The sequence below is a fragment of the Molothrus aeneus genome, chromosome 19, assembly GCF_037042795.1.
Source record: "Molothrus aeneus isolate 106 chromosome 19, BPBGC_Maene_1.0, whole genome shotgun sequence".
Lineage (NCBI taxonomy): Eukaryota > Metazoa > Chordata > Aves > Passeriformes > Icteridae > Molothrus > Molothrus aeneus.
In genome coordinates, this window is record NC_089664.1 from 389,930 (window position 1) to 407,663 (window position 17,734).

The 17,734-nt window shown below is 65.2% G+C and overlaps 2 protein-coding genes across 3 annotated transcripts; both read right to left on the bottom strand.

Annotated features, from left to right (window-relative positions):
* Nucleotides 1-143: 143 nt before the first annotated feature.
* PHPT1 (phosphohistidine phosphatase 1) lies at nt 144-1,778 on the bottom strand. The gene is made up of 3 exons (XM_066562811.1): nt 1,571-1,778; nt 1,304-1,428; nt 144-534 (listed from the first exon to the last, which is right to left on the bottom strand). The coding sequence occupies exons 1-3, from the start codon at nt 1,710-1,712 to the stop codon at nt 442-444; spliced, it is 360 nt and encodes a 119-aa protein (XP_066418908.1). The 5' UTR covers nt 1,713-1,778; the 3' UTR covers nt 144-441.
* Nucleotides 1,779-2,139: 361 nt separating this feature from the next.
* AJM1 (apical junction component 1 homolog) lies at nt 2,140-10,827 on the bottom strand. 2 transcript variants are annotated; one of them, XM_066563093.1, is made up of 4 exons: nt 10,659-10,827; nt 7,634-7,707; nt 7,306-7,384; nt 2,140-5,895 (listed from the first exon to the last, which is right to left on the bottom strand). In XM_066563093.1, exon 4 carries the CDS (start codon nt 5,833-5,835, stop codon nt 2,605-2,607), a length of 3,231 nt encoding a protein of 1,076 aa, XP_066419190.1. In that variant the 5' UTR covers nt 5,836-5,895; nt 7,306-7,384; nt 7,634-7,707; nt 10,659-10,827; the 3' UTR covers nt 2,140-2,604. The 2 variants fall into 2 exon arrangements, with proteins under 2 accessions (XP_066419190.1, XP_066419191.1); XM_066563094.1 differs by lacking the exon at nt 7,306-7,384.
* Nucleotides 10,828-17,734: the final 6,907 nt, after the last annotated feature.

Below are 17,734 nucleotides of genomic sequence, written 5' to 3' on the forward strand. Positions count from 1 at the left end.
TCCCAATACACTTCCTGCTGTTCCCACCCCAGACTCTGCCTGCTCCCATGCCAGGCCCCCCTCAAGGGGTGGATAACCTGGGGGGTCGCTTCCACTGTCAACAGGCATAACCCAGAGATGGGAAGGAGCAGCCGAGCCGTGAGCATGGCCACCAGAGCAGCTGTGCTCCTCCAACGACTTTAATTCTCACAGATACACGTGGATGAGCCCCTGGTGCCAGAGGGCTGGGGCAGAGCAACCACTGGCTTCACCAGCTTTGCCATGCCAGGGAGGTGGGAGCATCTGGCACGGGGACAGTCCGGTGATAGCGGAGAACGGGCGAGTTCAACACAGGAAAATCAGGAGAGCCTGGAGCACGGCCGAGCATGGCGAGCCTGCTGCCACTACCCCGGTGCTGCACACAGCTGTGCCAGTTCTGGGCTGGCACCACAGACAGAGGAGTCAGTACCCTTCATCTGCCCAGGTAATCTCATAGTCGGGATACTCTGCCTTCAGCTTCTCTGTGGTCACAGCGTGGTCAGCTCGTCCAAAGCCCTGCATAGGAAAAGAAGGTTCCCAAGGAGAGCTGGTGAGAACTTGCAGGGAAGCCTGGCAAATCCCCAGGGCGGCTCTGGCAGACCCCAGCAGCAGAGAGGCCACAGAGCCTGTGCCAGTCCTTCCTGACTCCAGCTGAGGCTGGTGTAGCACCCAGGCAAGAGAACAGTGCCACCCTGAAGCTGGGAAAACTGTGTGCACTGTGGCCCAAGGATCAGCACCCTGTCCTGGTCCCAGCTGGGCTCTGCACTGAGCACCCAGCACAGCTGGTGCTGCAGCACAGCCCTGGGCTGGGGTCAGCATCCAGGAACCCACCATGTAAGTGATGTCCTCAAGAGTGCCTCCAGTCACTCTTACAAGGCCCCTACAGCACCCACCTGACACTCCTGCAGGAACACCCTCAGGACACACAAAGTGGAGACAGGGTTCTTGTGCAGCCCAATTCCCCCTGGCAGCACCCAGCGCTGGGTACAGTCACTATACCCATGGGACTTCCGGGGACTGTGAGTGTCTGGCAGCCCCACAGGTAGGTGCTGGGGGGTTCATGGGGTGACCCTGCTTTGGCTAAGCACTGCTCACCCGAAAGGGCTCTGCGAAGTCTCCCCTCCCTGCGGCACTCGGGAGAACGCCCAGGAGCCCCGGGAGCGCCGCTCCGCTCACCCCTTCCACCCCCGAGGGAATGCGACGCCAACTCGGCCGCCGTCAGCGGGACCCACCCCGCGAAGGGAGATGACGCGTCCCTGCGTGGTTCCCCCCGGCTCCTGCTTACCACCGAGTACCCGTAGACGTGGATCTTCCTCTCTTGAGGGCGGTGCGACAGGCGGCCGCCGCCCAGGCACTCGCAGCTCAGGCCGTGCCGCGCCAGCTCCTCCGCGGTGCGCTCGAACAGGTCGGCTGCAGGGAGGGAGCGGGGGTGGTGCGGGGACCCCACGCCTCAGCCGCCGCCCCGTGACGGGCCAGACGCCCGGCAAGCCCCCGCCCGCTTCCCTCGGCACCCTGGGCCACAGCCCCGCCCCGCGCTCCCGACGCCCCTCACCGTGGTACTCGGCCCAGCTGTGGCCTCGCACGACGTCCTTGGCGGGCGCGCCGGCCCCGCGCACCCGCACCAGCACGTACTTGAAGACACCGTCGCCATCGATCTGCACGTCCGGCACCCGCGACAGCGCCGAGCCCGCCATCGCTGCCGCCCGCGCGCCGTGCCCGCCTCCTCCGCCCAGCGTCCAACCAGCGCCCGGCCCCTGCCCGTGTTCCCGCCTCCTCCGCCCGGCGTCCAACCAGCGCTCGCAGAGCCAGGCTCCGCCCCCTGTCGGGGCGGGGTCCCGCCGCGAAGCGGCTCTGGGGGTGGAGGCTGTCGCCGGTGCCGGTGCAGGCGGTGGGATTGACAGCGGGGAGCAGGGCCGGGCAGGGCGGCGCGGGCGCCCCGGGTGACGGGCCTTGGCCACGACCCCGGCTCTGCCTCGCCTTCCCTGGTCTCCGCCACGGTCACCCCTCACTGGCGATTACCTCCGACCCCGGTCAGCGCTCCCCCCCCCCCCCCCCCCCCCGGTGGATCTCTCACCGCGGCCGCTCCCCCCCTCCCCCGGCAGCGTCCAGGGACCCCCCAGCCCTGCCCCGCTCTGTGCCCAGAGCCCGTTTGGGATCCCAGGGCCCCCCAGCACCTGACGCTCCCGCAGTAACACGCACAGGCTACACAGACGCGGCGGGGACACGGTCCTGGTGCAGCCCAGTCCCAGGCGCTGGGTATGGCCGCTTCGGGACCCTCCGTGCTGAGGGGAGCCTGGGGCAGCCCAGAGGGGCTCTGGGTTGCGGCAGCCCCAGTGGGCAGGGGTTAGGGGGGGTGCGGGGCGCCCCCGCTCTGGCCAAGCACCGCTCACCCGAGAGGGCTCTGCAGGGGCTCCCCAGGCTCTGGGCTCCAGGGCAAACTTCGGGCTGTGCTCCCGTCACCGCCTGGCCCCCCCAGCACTGCTGGCTGCCCGCAGCCCCCTCCCCTTGGTGCCCCTTGGTGTAACAGCCGAGGGGGTTCTGACAGGACAGCACGTATCTACAGAGGGGGTGCCCCCCGCCCTGCGTTCACATGATGTCGTCCAGGAGGTTAGGGCTGGCCACCCAGTCGAGGGTGCGAGGCTCGGAGGCCGCCATAATCATGCACATGAACTGTTTGCCCGTCCTCTTGTCGATGGGGTAGATGGTGGTGGGGGTGAAGCGCTTGTTGCTCTCCACGAAGTCGCAGAGCTGCTCGTAGACAGCGGGGAACTCATGCCGCAGGAAGACGCCGCGGATGCGCAGCTCCCGCTGGATGTTGATGAAGCAGACCTCCCGTGCCTTCCGTCCCTCCTCCCCCTCCTTGTCGATGTCCGCCGTTCCGGGCGGTGGCGTCAGGATCAACGTTTCCATGTCCCGCTCCTTCTTCAAGATCTTCTTCTCAGGGCTGGAGGAGGCTAAGGCCACCTTGGCATATTTCCTGACCGTCGGCACCTGCATCTTCGGTGAGGGCCTCTCTGGCACTTTCTGAGTGACGGCCACGGTTACATTCAGCAGGAAACATTCGTTGGGGTCGTACTGGTTGCCTGTCTCCCGCAGCTCCTGGGCATACTCCCCCAGGTTGTCCGAGTAGCTGTCCAGCTCCCGCAGGGACAGATACGTGGGGGACATCAGCAGGCTCTCCAGCCCAAACTGGAGAAAGTTCTCGGCGGAGCCCGCATTGGGGAAGCCCAGGAAGAGGACGCCACGGCCGCGGGAGAGGTATCCCACCTTGGCGATGCGTGAGAAAGCCTTGTGCACCTCGGTGTTCTCGCGGCAGAACTGCAGGACGTGGCGGCAGACGCTGCCCACCCGCCCGTAGACGCAGCTGGCCTTGTGCGTGTCCCAGTCCTCGCGCCGGCAGTGCCGGGAGCAGTAGTAGGTGTAGCAGCTGTGGCACGATTTGAAGTAGAGGCAGGCATTGAACATGGTCTCTGTGCGCCGGCACTTGGCATTGGAGCACATCATCATGTCGTCCTCCTCAGCGCTCAGGTCGGGCGAGCAATTCTCCGGTGACTTTTCGAAGGGGCCGGTGGCCGGTGGACGGCGCGGGGTGCCAGCATGGGAGCTGGGGCCCGGCTGCTCCTTTGTGGGTCGGGGTCCTTCGGGCATGTTGTGAGGGACCCGCCTGCCCTCGCCCCGCCGGGGGGGGCCCGAGGCGCTGCTGCTCAGCAGCTGCTTGAGCTGCTCCGCGAGGCTGTCCCTGTCCCCGGAGCGGTGGCCCGGTGCCGGCTTGTAGTCAATGACAAGGTCGGTGATGAGTTCGTCCAGCTGCTCCAGGCTGCGCTGGCGCCCCGAGCCGCTCTCCCTGGGGCTGGGCTGTGGGGCGCAGGGCACAGCGTAGGGCCTGCACTCCCGGCCCGCGTCCAGCATGTCCCAGCTGGCCGAGCGCCTCTCGCTCCGGCCCAGCCCCTCGGCGCGGATGTCGTTGTCGGTGATGGTGATCTCCGGAGTGACGTACCAGGAGCGGCCTGAGGGCCCGCGGCTGCCGTCGGCGTGCACCCGCTCGAGGATGGAGCTCTCGGAGAGGGACAGGGCCGCGTAGCGCTTGGGTGAGCTCGACAGGTTGATCACCACAGGCTGCCGGCGCTCCTCAGGGGATAAGGCACGGTGCTCTTCATGGGCGAGCAGGTTCTCATAGCTGCGCCCACGCAGCAGGGCCTCCTCCCTGCGCGCTGCTGGCGCCAGGATGTTGTCCCAGGATTTGGAGTAGTGCTGGGTCTCCCGGCCCAGCCGCGGTGGAGTCACGCCGTAGCTGGCATGCCAGGAGGAGAACATGGCCTCACGCCCGGCCGGCTGTGGGGTGAAGCGAGACAGTTGCAGGCTCTGGTAGGGCAGCGTGGCCCGCTCGGGGCAGTACCAGTCCCCGAAGTGCAGGGACTGTGCGCTGCGGGGCGGGGGGCACGTGCGCGACAGCATCTCCCGTTCCCGGTACTTCCCGTAGTCCTCGGCGTAGAGCACACGGGGGGAGGAGCCGAGGGCTGGATATGTCCGAGCGTCCTCGGCGTAGAGGGTTTTGACCGGAGTCCCACGCGGGGCGTAGTAGCGGGGCTCATCCCCATAGAAGGTGCGGGCAGGTGCCTCCTGCACCGGGTAACTCCGCGCCTCCTCCACGTACAACGTCCGGGGCGGCATCGTGTGAGCAGCAGCCTTGGCCGGGTCCTCGGTGTAGAAGGGCTGGGGCACGGCATGGCGGCTGGGGTAGGGGTAGCTGGCATAGCCAGAGCTGCGGAGGGGCATGGCAGGGCTGGGGCACCGCGCTGACTCCTCTGCGTAGAAGAACTTGGCTGGGACTCCGGGGGCCGAAAAGGTCATGCAGCCCCTGTCGGGGTACTCCCTGAATTCCCGTGAGGCTGGCACGGGCACTGTTTGGTACGCCAGTGCCCGGGGGTCTGCCTCGTAGTACTCACCGGGGTAGGGCAGTAGCGGAGGGTCCCCGCTGTAGGAGTCGCTGGGGGTGGGCGTGCGGGACGCGGATGCCTGCCGGCTCCCTGGCACGGTCAGGCTGCGGGCGGCCCCAGGGGTGCGGGGCCAGCGCGGCGGCTCCGGACGGTTCGGGGCTGCCCGCAGGCTCCGCGCCGTGTGCACCAGCACTGCCTCGTCCGGCTTGATGTCCACTCGGCACTTGACGTGAGGGCTGGCGCCCACCTTCCCCCCCGGCCCTTCCTCGTAGCAGTTGCTGCCCAGGCAGAGCGGGGAGATGCGGCTGACGCTGCTCCGCTGCGGCTGCAGCTTGATGGGGTGAACCTCGTTGGCCAGCGCCCGCAGCGGCATCGGGCCCTCGCGGCGCGGCGAGGGATCAGTGCGGGAGGGCTCCCGTGCCACCCGCAGCACCTCCCGCCCACGCCGGGCTGGCGGCGGTGATGCCGCCACGGTGATGGGCACCGGGGTCAGGGTGGACTTCACCCGCGGGGCGCTCTTGGAGCGGGCTCGGCGCTTCGGCTCGCTCCGCGGCGCGGGGGCTCTGCCGCTGTAAGGGTCTGGCTTCGGTGGCGCCTGCCTGCCCGGCGGCCCCGGCGTGGGCTCGGGCATGCCGGGGCGCGGACAGGCGCGCTCCATGGCCGAGGGGGTGCCCAGCTCTTCCAGCGACTCGATGAAGTCGAAACTCCTACAATGGCGCTTGTTGAAGGGCTGCGGCTCGCGGGACAGGGAGGAGGACATGGAGGCGTCACATTGTGCTAGGGGCTGACAGACAACGGAATCCCCAGGGGCTGCTGTCGCCACCTTGATGTCTTGGTACACCGTGGACACCAGAATGTCAGGTGGGTCTGTTCGTGTCATCTTAAAAGAGACTCTTCTGCCAGTTCCCTGTCACACGGCCTCAGAGGACGGTAGCCCCCCCTGCAAGAGAACACATGAGGTGCCTCAATCCTGGAGTGACCTCATATCAATCCCCACTGCTCCTGGTTCAGAGCTGGGGGTTGGCCATCTCTTCAGAAAGGAAGGTTTGGGGGCATCCCAGCCTCCGCTGCTGCTGTCAATAGTCAATCAACTGGAGGAAGAAACTGGAAAAAGTCTCCAGATCCAGGGTGCAAATCACAGAGTGGCTGGCAGGACACCGATGGGGACAGCCAGGGAACTGCATACCAGCTCAGCACAGCAAGAGGAGAACACAGAGTACTGTGCCCTCTTCCTGGCCCACAGGGCACAGGGACTGTCTTGCAGAATCACATGAATTGGCATCTCTGAGCAGGGATGTGAGGGTTCAACACCAGGGTTTTCCATGGGGAGTGTGTGCTCAGTCCTGGTGAGAGCACCGGAGTGTTGAGGGATCTCCTGGGACTGTGTGTACCCACGTCCCAGCACCAGCACTGCAGGGGGAACCAGGGCCCAGGGACAGGCACCATGAGCACCCACCATGGTGGCTGGGAAGCTACCACGGTCTGGGGCTCTGTAGGAGGCAGGAGCTACAACCCCTCCCTGTGGTGGCTGCACCCACTGTGGCCCACAAACACCCATGTGGGGTGGTCACAGTGCTGGCTACACAGAGCTGCACACTCTCTGGGTCTTCCAAATCAGGAGTGGCCTCAAGGGGTGGCAGAGGGGTGTTGTGGTGGGTGCCCCAACCTACATGTAAGCAGTGATACCTGCATCACCTCCCTGTGCCAGAGGAGCTGTGCTGGCTCAGTACCCTCTGGCTTTGTTGTCTTCTGTGACCGATGGCTGTGACATGTCCCCTGGGCTGGAAAGCAAGTCTGGTGGTGGCTTCAGCTGCTGTGGGACATGGGGTCTGACACCCACTGTGTGACAGCACCAAGCACCCCAGTGCTCTGGGACAATGCTGTTGGGTGGCCAGGGTGGGCAGAGTCCCCAGCCACAGCGTGACACAGCTGTGTGACAATGAGGACATCAGCACAAGGTTGCCATAGTGCATGGTGGGGACAGAGGAAGGGGTCTGCCCACAGGACTAAGTGGGTTGTAGCACTGACCTTCCCTACCAGCCCTTTGAGAGCTGCCATGGGTTGTCACCTGCACTGGGAGATGTGCACCTTCTCTGCCCACAACAGGGACCCTCCCAGCTGTCACCTCACCACATCCTCTGAGCATTGGGTGTTGTGGCCACCAAGGGTCTGGGTGCACTGGTTGATGCTGGCTGCTCTGTATTGCACTAAAGATGGGTGGACACTTGGCTTTAAAGAGCAGCAGAGGACCACAGGGAGGATGTTTCTTGGAGAAAAAGAATTTACTTTATTTAGCAATAAGCATTGACTATGCAGAGATGGGGAGGGGACTTGGGTTCCTCCTCATTACCTGCTCCAAAGCTGGGGGGGTGCTGATGCCAGAGTTGAGGTGACTCCAGTGGCCTTGGGGTGTCTGTCCATGTGATGGGCTGGGAAGAGCAAGATGCCATGAGAAAGGAGATGGGGGTCCCAGTGCCTCCCTGCAGAGCTGGGAGGGCAGGTTTGCCCCCAAAAAGGTGGCCCAGTATTGGCTCTGCTGTGTTACAGTATGCGGGAACTGGGCTGGATCTGGCAAGGCAGCACCCCATGCCACAGCGACGGTGACAGTGGCATTAGGAAGCCCATTCCTGTGGTGTCGGGGTGGCTGGTAGGCAGGGAACTGTAGCCCAGGGTCCTACCTGGTCCAGCAGCAGCAGTGAGGGGGTGGGTGGGCTGAGGTGGCCGAGGGGCCTGTGGTGACTCCATCCCAGCACTGTAAAACAAACAAGGCACATGAGGCTCCTTGGGCACCCCCCAGTGTAGTGGAGGTGTGGCTGCTGGGGCCATGGATGCCTTGTGAGCGCATGGAGCACCCTCAAGAGACCCCTGCAGCCACAGCCCTGCTGAACCAAAAAGAACTGCCACCCAAAGAACTGTCACCCAGCGTGTGTGCATCCCTGTGCACTGGGGATGTGGGCGCTGCATCCCACGGGCACCAGTGTCTTCCACCCACCCAGCGGCACCCACTGCCGGTGGAGCTGTGGGGTTGCCATGGTTTCTCCAAATTATTCCTCCTCTGCGAGGACAGTGTGGGTAAGGACAGCGTGGGTGCAGGGGGAGGCTTGCACGGGGAGCTGGGGCTCTGTGGCATTGCAGGGAGAGCAGAGCCCTCCTGCAGCTGCTGGAACCCTCTGCCTATTGAGGGGGGCAGAGCCAAGATGGCCCCACGGTGCTGCCAGTGCCATTATGCTCACATGCCCACCAGCCTCTGACACCAACTCTGCAGGGAGAGGGTTTTGCATCCCCTCTGCTCTCTACAACCCCCCAGCTAGTGGGCATCCGGTTGGTTGGATGCCCCCCCCATTTGCCCCCAGCCCTGCCCAGTTTCGGCAGGCACCAGCCTCCCTACCCGGGATGCCCACACGGTGTCACTCCGTGGATGTGACACCTGCCGACAGCACTTGCAGAGCGGCCGGTGCCCAGGAGTGGATGGGAGACATCCCCCGTGGGGTCCTGCCCTTGCTCCCAGCACGGGCCCAGGCGCTGCTCCCTCCATGCTGCCCGTGAGCACTGGGCTCCGGCAGCACGAGGAGCTGGGCTGGGGGTGACCCCGCTGCCAGAGGGGCCCACGGAGGATGCCCGGAACTGGGTCACTGCCTGCGTGTGCCACGTGAGGGCTGTGGGAGGAGGAGTGCGGACCCCACACTGCCCACGCACTGCAGTACCCTGCCTGCCCCACAACCTTAGCGGGCACTGCCTGCACACTGCCCACACTCCCAGGGCACTGCCCACACACTGCCTGCGCTCTGCCCCAAGCTGCCCATACACACAGCCCTGCCAGTGCACGGCCTGCCCGCCCTGCCCTCAGCACTGCCCACTCGCTGCCTGTCTCTGCACATGGCAAGGGCTGCTGCCTGCCCATCCTGCTTGGTGCCTTGCCAGGCACTGCTCCACGCACCCTGCCCGCACATTCCCCACCCTTGCCCGCACACTGCCTGGGCATTGCTGCCCATCCTACCTGCTCACTGCCCATGTGCATCCCACTGAGCAGGCAGGAGTGCTGCAGTGGGTACGGTGCCTGCACGCTGCCTGCACATGCAGAGTGCTGAGCACGCTGCACTGCCGCCTCCCCCCTCCCCCCCAGCAGCCCTAGCACACACTGCGCTGCACCGGGCCCACTGCACTCACGGCCCCGCGGGCACGGCCAGCAGCATCAGCATGGCTCCAGCACTGCCCAGCACTGCCCCAGCACTGCCCCAGCACTGCCCCAGCACGGCCTCAGCACTGCCCTAGCACTGCCCCAGCACGGCCCCAGCACAGCCCCAGCACGGCTCCAGCACTGTCCTGCACTGCCCCAGCACAGCCCCAGCACGGCCCCAGCACTGTCCTGCACTGCCCCAAGTGCTACCCTGAGCGCCCCAGCGGCCCCTGCATCGGGACAGGCAGCCAAGGACAATGTCCTGCTGCAAACACTGCTCGAGCAGATGATGCTGGAGGTCCCAGCAGCAGCTGCCGTGGGGGCAGTGTCTGTGCCCGTGTGTGCCCGCTGTGCACAGCCAGCTCTGCTGCTCACAGGCCTGTGCGCCGTGTGTGTGTGTCAGCGGGACACTGATGACCGCTGCTGCCTGGGCACTTCCCGCACCGGGAGCTGGCAGCCGACATGGTCTGTGGTGAGAGAGCCCCCTGCCCATCCCGCCGCTGCTCCGTATCCGTGGCAAATAGACGCTCCCCCCACCCCCCCCCCCCGCCAACCCCAGGATACGCACATGGTGCCCTATGCCCCTGTGGGGGTTGCCCGCCCTACACATCAGAGAGCCCCTCCACTCTGCTCCCCAGCCCCGTGAATCAGCCTCTCTGCCCCTGGCACTGCCACATCGCCCCCTGTCCCTGTCCCAAGCCCACCAGGCACAGATGGCTGCCAAACCCGAACCCAGCATGTGCTCCCAGAGGAGTAATCCTGCCGGGGGGAGCAGCACCCCGGGGTGCAGGGGACGGCCTGACCCCCGGCCCCTCTAATCCCTCAGCGTGGGGGGCACCCGCAAACGGGCAAAGCCGGGGGGCAGGGGAACTAGGAGCAAGCCGGGAGAGCGAGTTGTGGGGCCGGGACTGGGGGGACGGCGCATGGGGTGGCTCCCGGGGGGGAGCGGGTCTGTCCCGGGCGCTGCCGCAGACGCCGGGGCGGTGGCCCCGGCTACCCCCACCCCGCTGCGTACCGGCACCGGGCGGCACCGGGCCCGCTGGGCCGCGCAGGGCGCTGAGCTGGGCACCGGGGGGAGGGGTGAAATGGCTCCGCTCGAGCGCTGCGGTGGGATGGGACGGAGATGAGGATGGGTTTGGGGCTGGGAGATGGGGATGGGTATAGGGATGGGATGGGGATAGGGCACACGGGAGTATGGAGAACCCCGAAATACCGGTGAGATGGGGTGGGATGACTCGGCTCAGGAGCGCGGGATGGGGATGGCCCCGATGAGACTGATGGAATGGAGGGAGCACAGATAGACGGGGACGGGGATGTGGGGCACGGGACGATTGTGTGGGGAGCCTGGGGGTTGGGATGCCCCGGGAGGATCTTCGGGGAATAGGATGGGGATGTGAAACATGGTGGGAGGCAAAGGGGGAAGATGAGATATGATGTGTTGCGAGGCGATGGTGGAGGGGAGGCCCGCGAGGGGGGGCCCCCGGGGGGAACAGCAATCCCCAGCCCCCTGCCCGGGACCCCCTTACCTGCTCCGCGCCAGCCGCTCTGGCGGCTCCCGCCGCATCCCCCAGCCGCCGCCGCCGCCGCACTAGGCTGGGGCTGCCGCCGCCCTGGGGACCATGGCCCGGCTCCGCCCGATCCGGCACGGCACGGCACGGCACAGCACAGCTCGGCCCAACGCTCTGCAGCCGCTTGTTTTCCCATTAATACGGCAGGCGGAGTTACCGGTGGGGCCGGCACCGGGACCGTAGCCTCCCCCGGCACCGCCCCCAGACCGGTCCTCATCCCCATCATCCCCATCCATCTCCGCTCCCCCGCCCGGCTCCCTAACCCCGGTTCCCATCCCGGTTCCCGGCCCCGCCCCCACCCCTCGCAGCACACCCTCTTCCCCCGGGACCTCCGGGCAGGGTCTGGGGGCCCCCGATGCCATCCTTCAGGGGTTTCCCCGCTCCATGGGTGTGAATGTCCCGCGGGGGCACCCTGTATAGAGACCTCACGGCCCCCGCAGACACGAGGGCCTTGCACCGGCAGCTGCCCAGTGTGGGCAGCCCCCCGCGCCTGTCCTGCCTGACCTTGCCCCATCACCGCGGCTCTGCGCGGCCGGGGCCGACTGGGCAGCAAAATCCCCTGCTAAGCTCCTCCATGGAATGGCCTCGTTTTCCCAGAGTCTCCGGGGCTGTCACTGCCTGTGGTGGCTGGAATCCACAGGGATGCTCAGTGATGGAGATGGACGGAGGAGGCACAGAACAGCTCCTGGCACACTCAGGCCCCAGCATCCGGAGATGCACAGCACAGGCCCATGGTCACAGCTGTGCCTCAGTTTCCCCCCATCACCTCCTTGAGCTGCCCTCCACTGCCCACAGCTTCGGGGGCAGCCCCAGCACCTGTGGGTGCCCTGGCAAGGGGCCATGGCCATGGCCCTGGGACCCACCAGTACCTGCCATGGCTCCAAGCCCTGATCCAAGGCTGCTGCTCTCCATGCGTTTCTGCATGGCAGGTGCACCCCGGGATTTGCTTGATTCAAAATCCCTGTAGCCAAGACCCTTTCCTTCTTTCACTGCAGCTCCAGAAACGGACTTCCACTCTCTCTGGTGCCGGTGCCTGGCAGAGCAGTGCTGGCGGGCCTGTGGTGGGCTGGCACTGCTGTGATTCCTGCAGGAATGCCCTTGGCAGCAGTGGGCATTGCTGAGCCCACTGGCACCAGCGGTGTGTGCCCTGGGGGCCGGGCTGAGCGCCAGGAGCTCATTGCACTGACGAGTGGCACAGGAGCTGGAGGAGGAGCTGGGAGCAGGGTGAGCCTGTCCCTGCTGCACACACGGGGCCAAGGACCCCCGCACCATGTTCAGATGGGCCCCATCACCCCCGCCCCCCACGCACTCCCCGGCACTTCCATGTTCCTCTCTGCAGGACACGGGCTCCGGCTGTTGGTCCAGCCGCTCCCGCTGCCCCCGGCTTCCTGTCCCCGCGGTCCCCGCCGTGCTGCTCCATCTGCTCCCGCCTGCTGCCAGCCCCGCGCCAGCCAGCCCCGAGCACCGCCGCTGTGGCCGCTGATGCCCGCCGGAACACCGGGCAGGCTCCATCCACATCGCCCGTGGGTGCAATCACCCGAACGATGCCAGAGCCCATCCCTGTGGAATGCCGAGTCCGCGCATGGAGGAGTATGCTCCCCTTAGGACATCCCCTACAGTGCCACCCTCTGTCCGTGCAGCTGTGGCCCTGGGTGACACCTGCATGGATTGAGGTCACCTGTCTGGACCTCTGGGTTTTGGAGTGACCACAAGTCCGAAATCAGGGAACAAACGGGTTGGACCATGTCCCCCAAGCCCCATGGCAAGGGACAGTGGGACCATCTGCTCCTCGTGTGAGGCTGCTATTCCAGGCTGGAAGGTGCTTAGGGATCCAACTGCACCGCGGGCAGGTCTCCACGCACCGGAGATGACAGCGCCATGTCATGTGCTCGGGGCAATGGGGCTCTGGACACTGCCTTCCCCTCCTGCTCCTCCTCCTTCTCCTGCTCCTTCTGCTCCTCCTCCTCCTGCTCGAGCCAGTGGCAGCCTGTGGCAGAGGAGAAGATCCCCCTGAGGGCTGCGGTCGTTCTGGCTGCTCAGGGCTGTCACCTGCCCTGAGCACGGGGCCGTGCTGCTGCTTTAGGCTGTGACACCCGGGTTCCCAGTCTGTGGCACTCAGGCAGGGGAGGCAACCCCAGCCCCCCAGGAACTGAGAAGGGGTGGGTGGCAGGGCTGGGGGGCTGCCTTGTGAACACCACCCAGAGGGGTGGCAGCCCCTCACATGGAGGGGACCCCCTTGGCACAGCCATGTGGGCAGCAGGACTCAGCAGGTTGGGATGGAATTGTCCCCGACCCTTGTGTGGAGGACAGAGGTGTTGGGGCCCTGCCATGGCTCTGCGGGTCCAGGCTTGTCCCTGGCCGAGCTGCCTGGGGCCCTGTTGTGCCACAGGAACACGTGAATAGCCAGAGGGATCCCACAAGCCTGAGTCCTGCAATCCTACAAGGAAAAGGCCAGCCTGGTGCCTGTCCCGAGGCAGGATCATCTTCTGTCCCTGGGTCTGGGCTGCCCCACTGTAGCTTCCTGTCAAGGCCAGTAGCAGCCAAGCTGGGCCAGTGTGGGGGCAAATCCCCCTTTCTGTGGGGCCTTTGCCTCCTTGGTGCTGAGTCCTCCCCCAGACCCCACAGGGAGCAGAGCCACAATGTTCACTGTGTCCCTGTGGCTCAGTTTCCCCACCTGCCCCTGCCAGTGTGGACCTGGCCAAAGTGTCTGCAGGTGACAGACTCAGTTCTGCTGGGTCCCATCGAAAGGGGAAACTGAGGCACAGAGGAACAACATGCCCAAAGGTCACCCTGGAGTTCTGTTGTGACTCTGGACACTTGGTGAGACCCAAAGCAGGGCAGATCTCATCCTGGGAGGGACATCTGGGGTCACACCTGTCCTACACAGCTGCAAAGCTGGGGAGGGGGGTGGTGTTGGGGCCTCACAGCCCTCCCCAAAGACCAATTCATTGAGGCCACACTGAGAGCTCGCTGTGAGATTTGACATTAACCTGGCGCAGGAGATCCCCTGATCCAGCCCTGTTGTGTCCCCTGGCGCAGCTCAGAGCAGGAAGGGACCACCCAGCACAGGAACCCCCCACGCCTGCCCTGGGGATGCTGACCCTTGTGGGGCCAGGCACAGGGGCAGGGGCCACTCCCCAAACCTGCTGGGCTTGGGGGTCCCCTGAGCCAGCCCTCAGGTCACACCAGGACCTGTGGAGGCACAGCAATGAGGTCAGGGACAGGGGGGACTGGTAGGGACCACTGGGACATAAGTAGGGGAGCACAGTTCTGACTGGGCCAGCACGGAGCAGTTTTGAAGCATTAGAAAGACCTTCCTGGGCATGTGAAAAACACTGCCAGGAGGGCCAGAGGTTCATCAGGAGGCAAGTATGGGCAGGAGCAGGTGGGCAGTGAGGGGAGGCCTCCAGAATAAGGGTTTTCTCCAGGATACCTGTGGCAGCAGCAGCTGCCCCAGCAGGCATGGAGGCCTTCCCAACACTAAGGCCAGCCATGGCACCAACTGTCCCTGGGCAGGCTGACCTGTCACCTCTGTGTGACAGCTGTGGAGGGACAGAGGGTCAGACCCCAGCCAGGGGGGGGCGACAGAAGAGAGAGCTGGAGCCCTTCTGTTCTGGAGCCAGGATGGGAGAGCTGGGATTGTTCAGCCTGGAGAAGGCTTTGGGGAGACCTCAGAGCTCCTTCCAGTGCCTGAAGGGGCTCCTGGAGAGCTGGAGAGGGACTGGGGACAAGGGATGGAGGGACAGGACACAGGGAATGGCTTCCCACTGCCAGAGGGCAGGGATGGATGGGATATTGGGAATTAGGAACTGTTCCCTGGCAGGGTGGGCAGGCCCTGGCACAGGGTGCCCAGAGCAGCTGGGGCTGCCCCCGGATCCCTGGCAGTGCCCAAGGCCAGGCTGGACAGGGCTGGGAGCAGCCTGGGACAGTGGGAGGTGTCCCTGCCATGGCACAGGGGTGGAATGGGATGGGCTTTAAGGTCCCTTCCAAAACCAGCTTGTGATTCCATGACCTGACCACAAGGCCCAGTGGAGGTCAGTGGAGCCCATCGCCCTTGGAGCAGCAAGACTGCCATCAGAAATTCTGCCCTTTGGTTGGGACACTGCCCAAAGGAAATCCTCTGGGTTAGCTGTCCTAAAATCTTGGGCATTCTCAAGGCAGTAACAGTTCCATTTGAAATCACAAACTTGTATTCAAGTGTTGGTGGAGCTTTAAGTGGTTTACCTGCTTTATAAAATAAAATCTCATTTGAATTTACTGTTTGTCTAAATTTTGACAAACAGTATATTCAAATATATATCTGCGACCCCTCCGGCAGCCCCAGTTTGGCAGTGAGACAGGGGCACTGGTCTGGTGATGCCAGGGGAAGCCAACATGGGCCACTCTGAGAAAGCAAAAGGAGGAGATTCCTCAGAGAAACTCCGAAACCGCTTGGGGAAAAATACCTGGGAGGACATTAAACACAAAAACCACAGTTTCCACCTCTGCCCCGTGCCAGGCGCGTTACTGAGGAACGGGGAGAGGGCAGATCCTCCCTCCCCGCCGGCACATCCAGCCCGCCCAGGGCCGCTGCGCTCTGGGATCTGCCCAGCGGGACGTGGCCGGCTGGCAGATGCCAAGCAGCCAACAGGTCCCCAGAATGCCCAGCCTGGGGAGCCGGGGGCCCAGCTGTCTGCCCAGGGGTGCCCTCGCCTGCCCAAGGGCCAGGGCGGGCTGCTCCTGCTCGCTTGGGGAGCCGGGGCTGTCTGGGGGGGAGGGTGGCACTGTCAGACCCCGCCGGCAGCTCGGGACTCGCTGTCCCCGACACGGCTGGGGACACGTTCCCGAGCTGGCTGTGCTGGGGAAGGGCCGGGCGGCCTCGGCAGGGCCGAGTGAGGGAGAGGCTGCTCAGCTCATCGGGGCACGCGATAGGAAGCGACAGCGCGGCGCTGGCACCACCGGCCCGTCCCCGGGGCCACCTGGGAGACGGAGCCGGTGTCAGGGCGATTGCAGCCGCGGGGTGATGCCTGCGTCGGGAACGGGCTGGGCCGCGCCTCGAGTCGAGCGTGAGCCTCCGCTGAGGCAGCTCCTGGCTCTCGCTCGGCTTCCCGAATGCGGCCCGGAAGGGGTCAGGGTGCCACCCGCAGCACCGGCAGGCGATGCCGGGTCCGTGCCGCGCTCCCGGCAGGACGGGATTCCATGGGAGAAGGCTGCAGCTGGGGCTGGCCAGGCTTGTGCTGGGGCAGGAGGGGGGTGCTGGGTCCCCCCCAGGGGCTACAGCCACCCAGGCGGTGGTGAGGGCTCCAGCACTGGGTGAACGGCGCGGGGCACCCCAAAATGCGGATGGGGGGCTGTGGCACCCACCTATGCCCACCCTGTGGGCTGTGACACCCCTGTGGGAAATGGGGGTGGACTGGCACCTAGTGCCTTGCCATGCTGGGGACTCATATATGTGATGTGGTGACTCCGGGAAATATTGGGGCTGCTCCACTCCATCCTGCTGCTCAATTCACAGCGGGGATGAATATTTGATCATTTGATACCTTCCCATTTTCTCGGGCTCTCTGTTCCCCATCCTTCCTGTGTGGGCAGCTGCAGCGGGGCCACAGGGTGGGCACAGAGCACCCACTGCAGGATCAGCCTCGGGGGAGCAGAAGGGGTCTGGCAGCCATCCCACCCCTGCTTCGGGGGAAGGGCTGAGAAGGGAGCAGCACAGGCAGGGCTGGGGGCGCAGAGAGGGCAGGGCAGTCCTGTGGGCATGGGCCTCTGCCCCCACTGCAGGCAGCACCACTGCAAGCTGCTGCAAAATCCTGTTTCCAAGGAAACATGGGGATCCCACAGCTGGGAGAGGCAGAGCTGGAATGGGATGAGATGCTGCTGGCACCCTGCAGCTCCTGTCTGTGGGTGATGCTCTCCTTTTCCCAAGCTGGCTGGCATCAGTGTGATGCTTGGCTGGGGGCAGGAGGGTCTCTTCTCTTCAGTGTCTCTCCTCTCTCCCTCGCATCCCCTCCCTGCCTCCAGCTGTGAACCAAGGGAGAAATCAGTCCCTGCTGCCCTCTTGGGGGCTGGGGAGGGAGCTGGACCCTGCACTGCAGGCTCCTGGGCTTTGGTGGCACTCAAGGGTGCCTTTTGAGCAGCTACTGAGAAGTCCCTGCCTGCACAGAGAGCTGTAACCCCGCATTCCTGTTGGGGTTCATTGGGAAGGACTAGTTAGTCCCCAAAGACTCACAGGAAAGCAGTCTAGAGGTCAGGCTCAAGGCATCCATCTGCTGACCCACAGCAGGGCCACAGGCAAACCCTGTTTCAGATCCCCTTGTGTCCCACAGTGGCTGTGAGGAGGGATCTCGGTGTTGCCCTGACACCAGTGCACTGGGCAGGGTGCTGAGCCTCCCTCCAGCTCCCCTCAGTGATGCCACAGAGCCTGGTCACTCGGGACCTCCCACAGCTGCAGGGGTGCCCAGACAGTGGTGACGGCCCCAGCAGGCACGAACTCATCACCTTACACCTGTCACGGAGCCGCTGCCTGCCAAAGCCATGGGGAGGGGTGTTTCTCCTGCCGGCTCCAGGGAAAAGCCTGCTCTTTCCCCAGCTGGCTGACTCCCTCCCGCAGCCAGGCTGCAGACCAGCTTGGGCTGCAGCCGTGGCTGCTGCACAGGCCAAGCCTCAGGCGCTGGGGGTGCTCTCCGTGCCATCCTGGAGCACGGAGAGGCGGGACTGACATCCCGCAGGTGTCCCCTGCCACCAGGAGGCACAGCACCCCCGTCCGCCTCCCATCTCCCCTCTGTGGCGATGGAGAGCTGCACCACTGCCTCCCCTCCTTGCTCCTGCCCAAAGGCAGAGCCTGCCAATACCCTGGGGGTACCCAGGAGTTCAAGGGCTTCCCAGACCGGCTGCTCCATGGCAGTATCCCCATGCAGCTCCAAGCAGAGCACACGTGCAGGCGTCAGCCCTGCTTTAACCTGGAATGGAGCCCTGTTTCCCACAGGCTGCCTGAGTCCCCAGTTTAGTTGACCTCACCCCACCTCCCCCCACCAGGGTCTGTCTGAGCCCCCGGG

Excerpts from the sequence above, each read along its gene's own strand:
- PHPT1 (XM_066562811.1), bottom strand. The coding sequence starts at position 1,712 with ATGGCGGGCTCGGCGCTGTCGCGGGTGCCGGACGTGCAGATCGATGGC. Across the intron at positions 1,429-1,570 it reads CAGCTGGGCCGAGTACCACG|CCGACCTGTTCGAGCGCACC; the intron begins GTGAGGGGCGTC and ends CCCTCCCTGCAG. Across the intron at positions 535-1,303 it reads ACGTCTACGGGTACTCGGTG|GGCTTTGGACGAGCTGACCA; the intron begins GTAAGCAGGAGC and ends TTTCCTATGCAG.
- AJM1 (XM_066563094.1), bottom strand. The coding sequence starts at position 5,835 with ATGACACGAACAGACCCACCTGACATTCTGGTGTCCACGGTGTACCAA.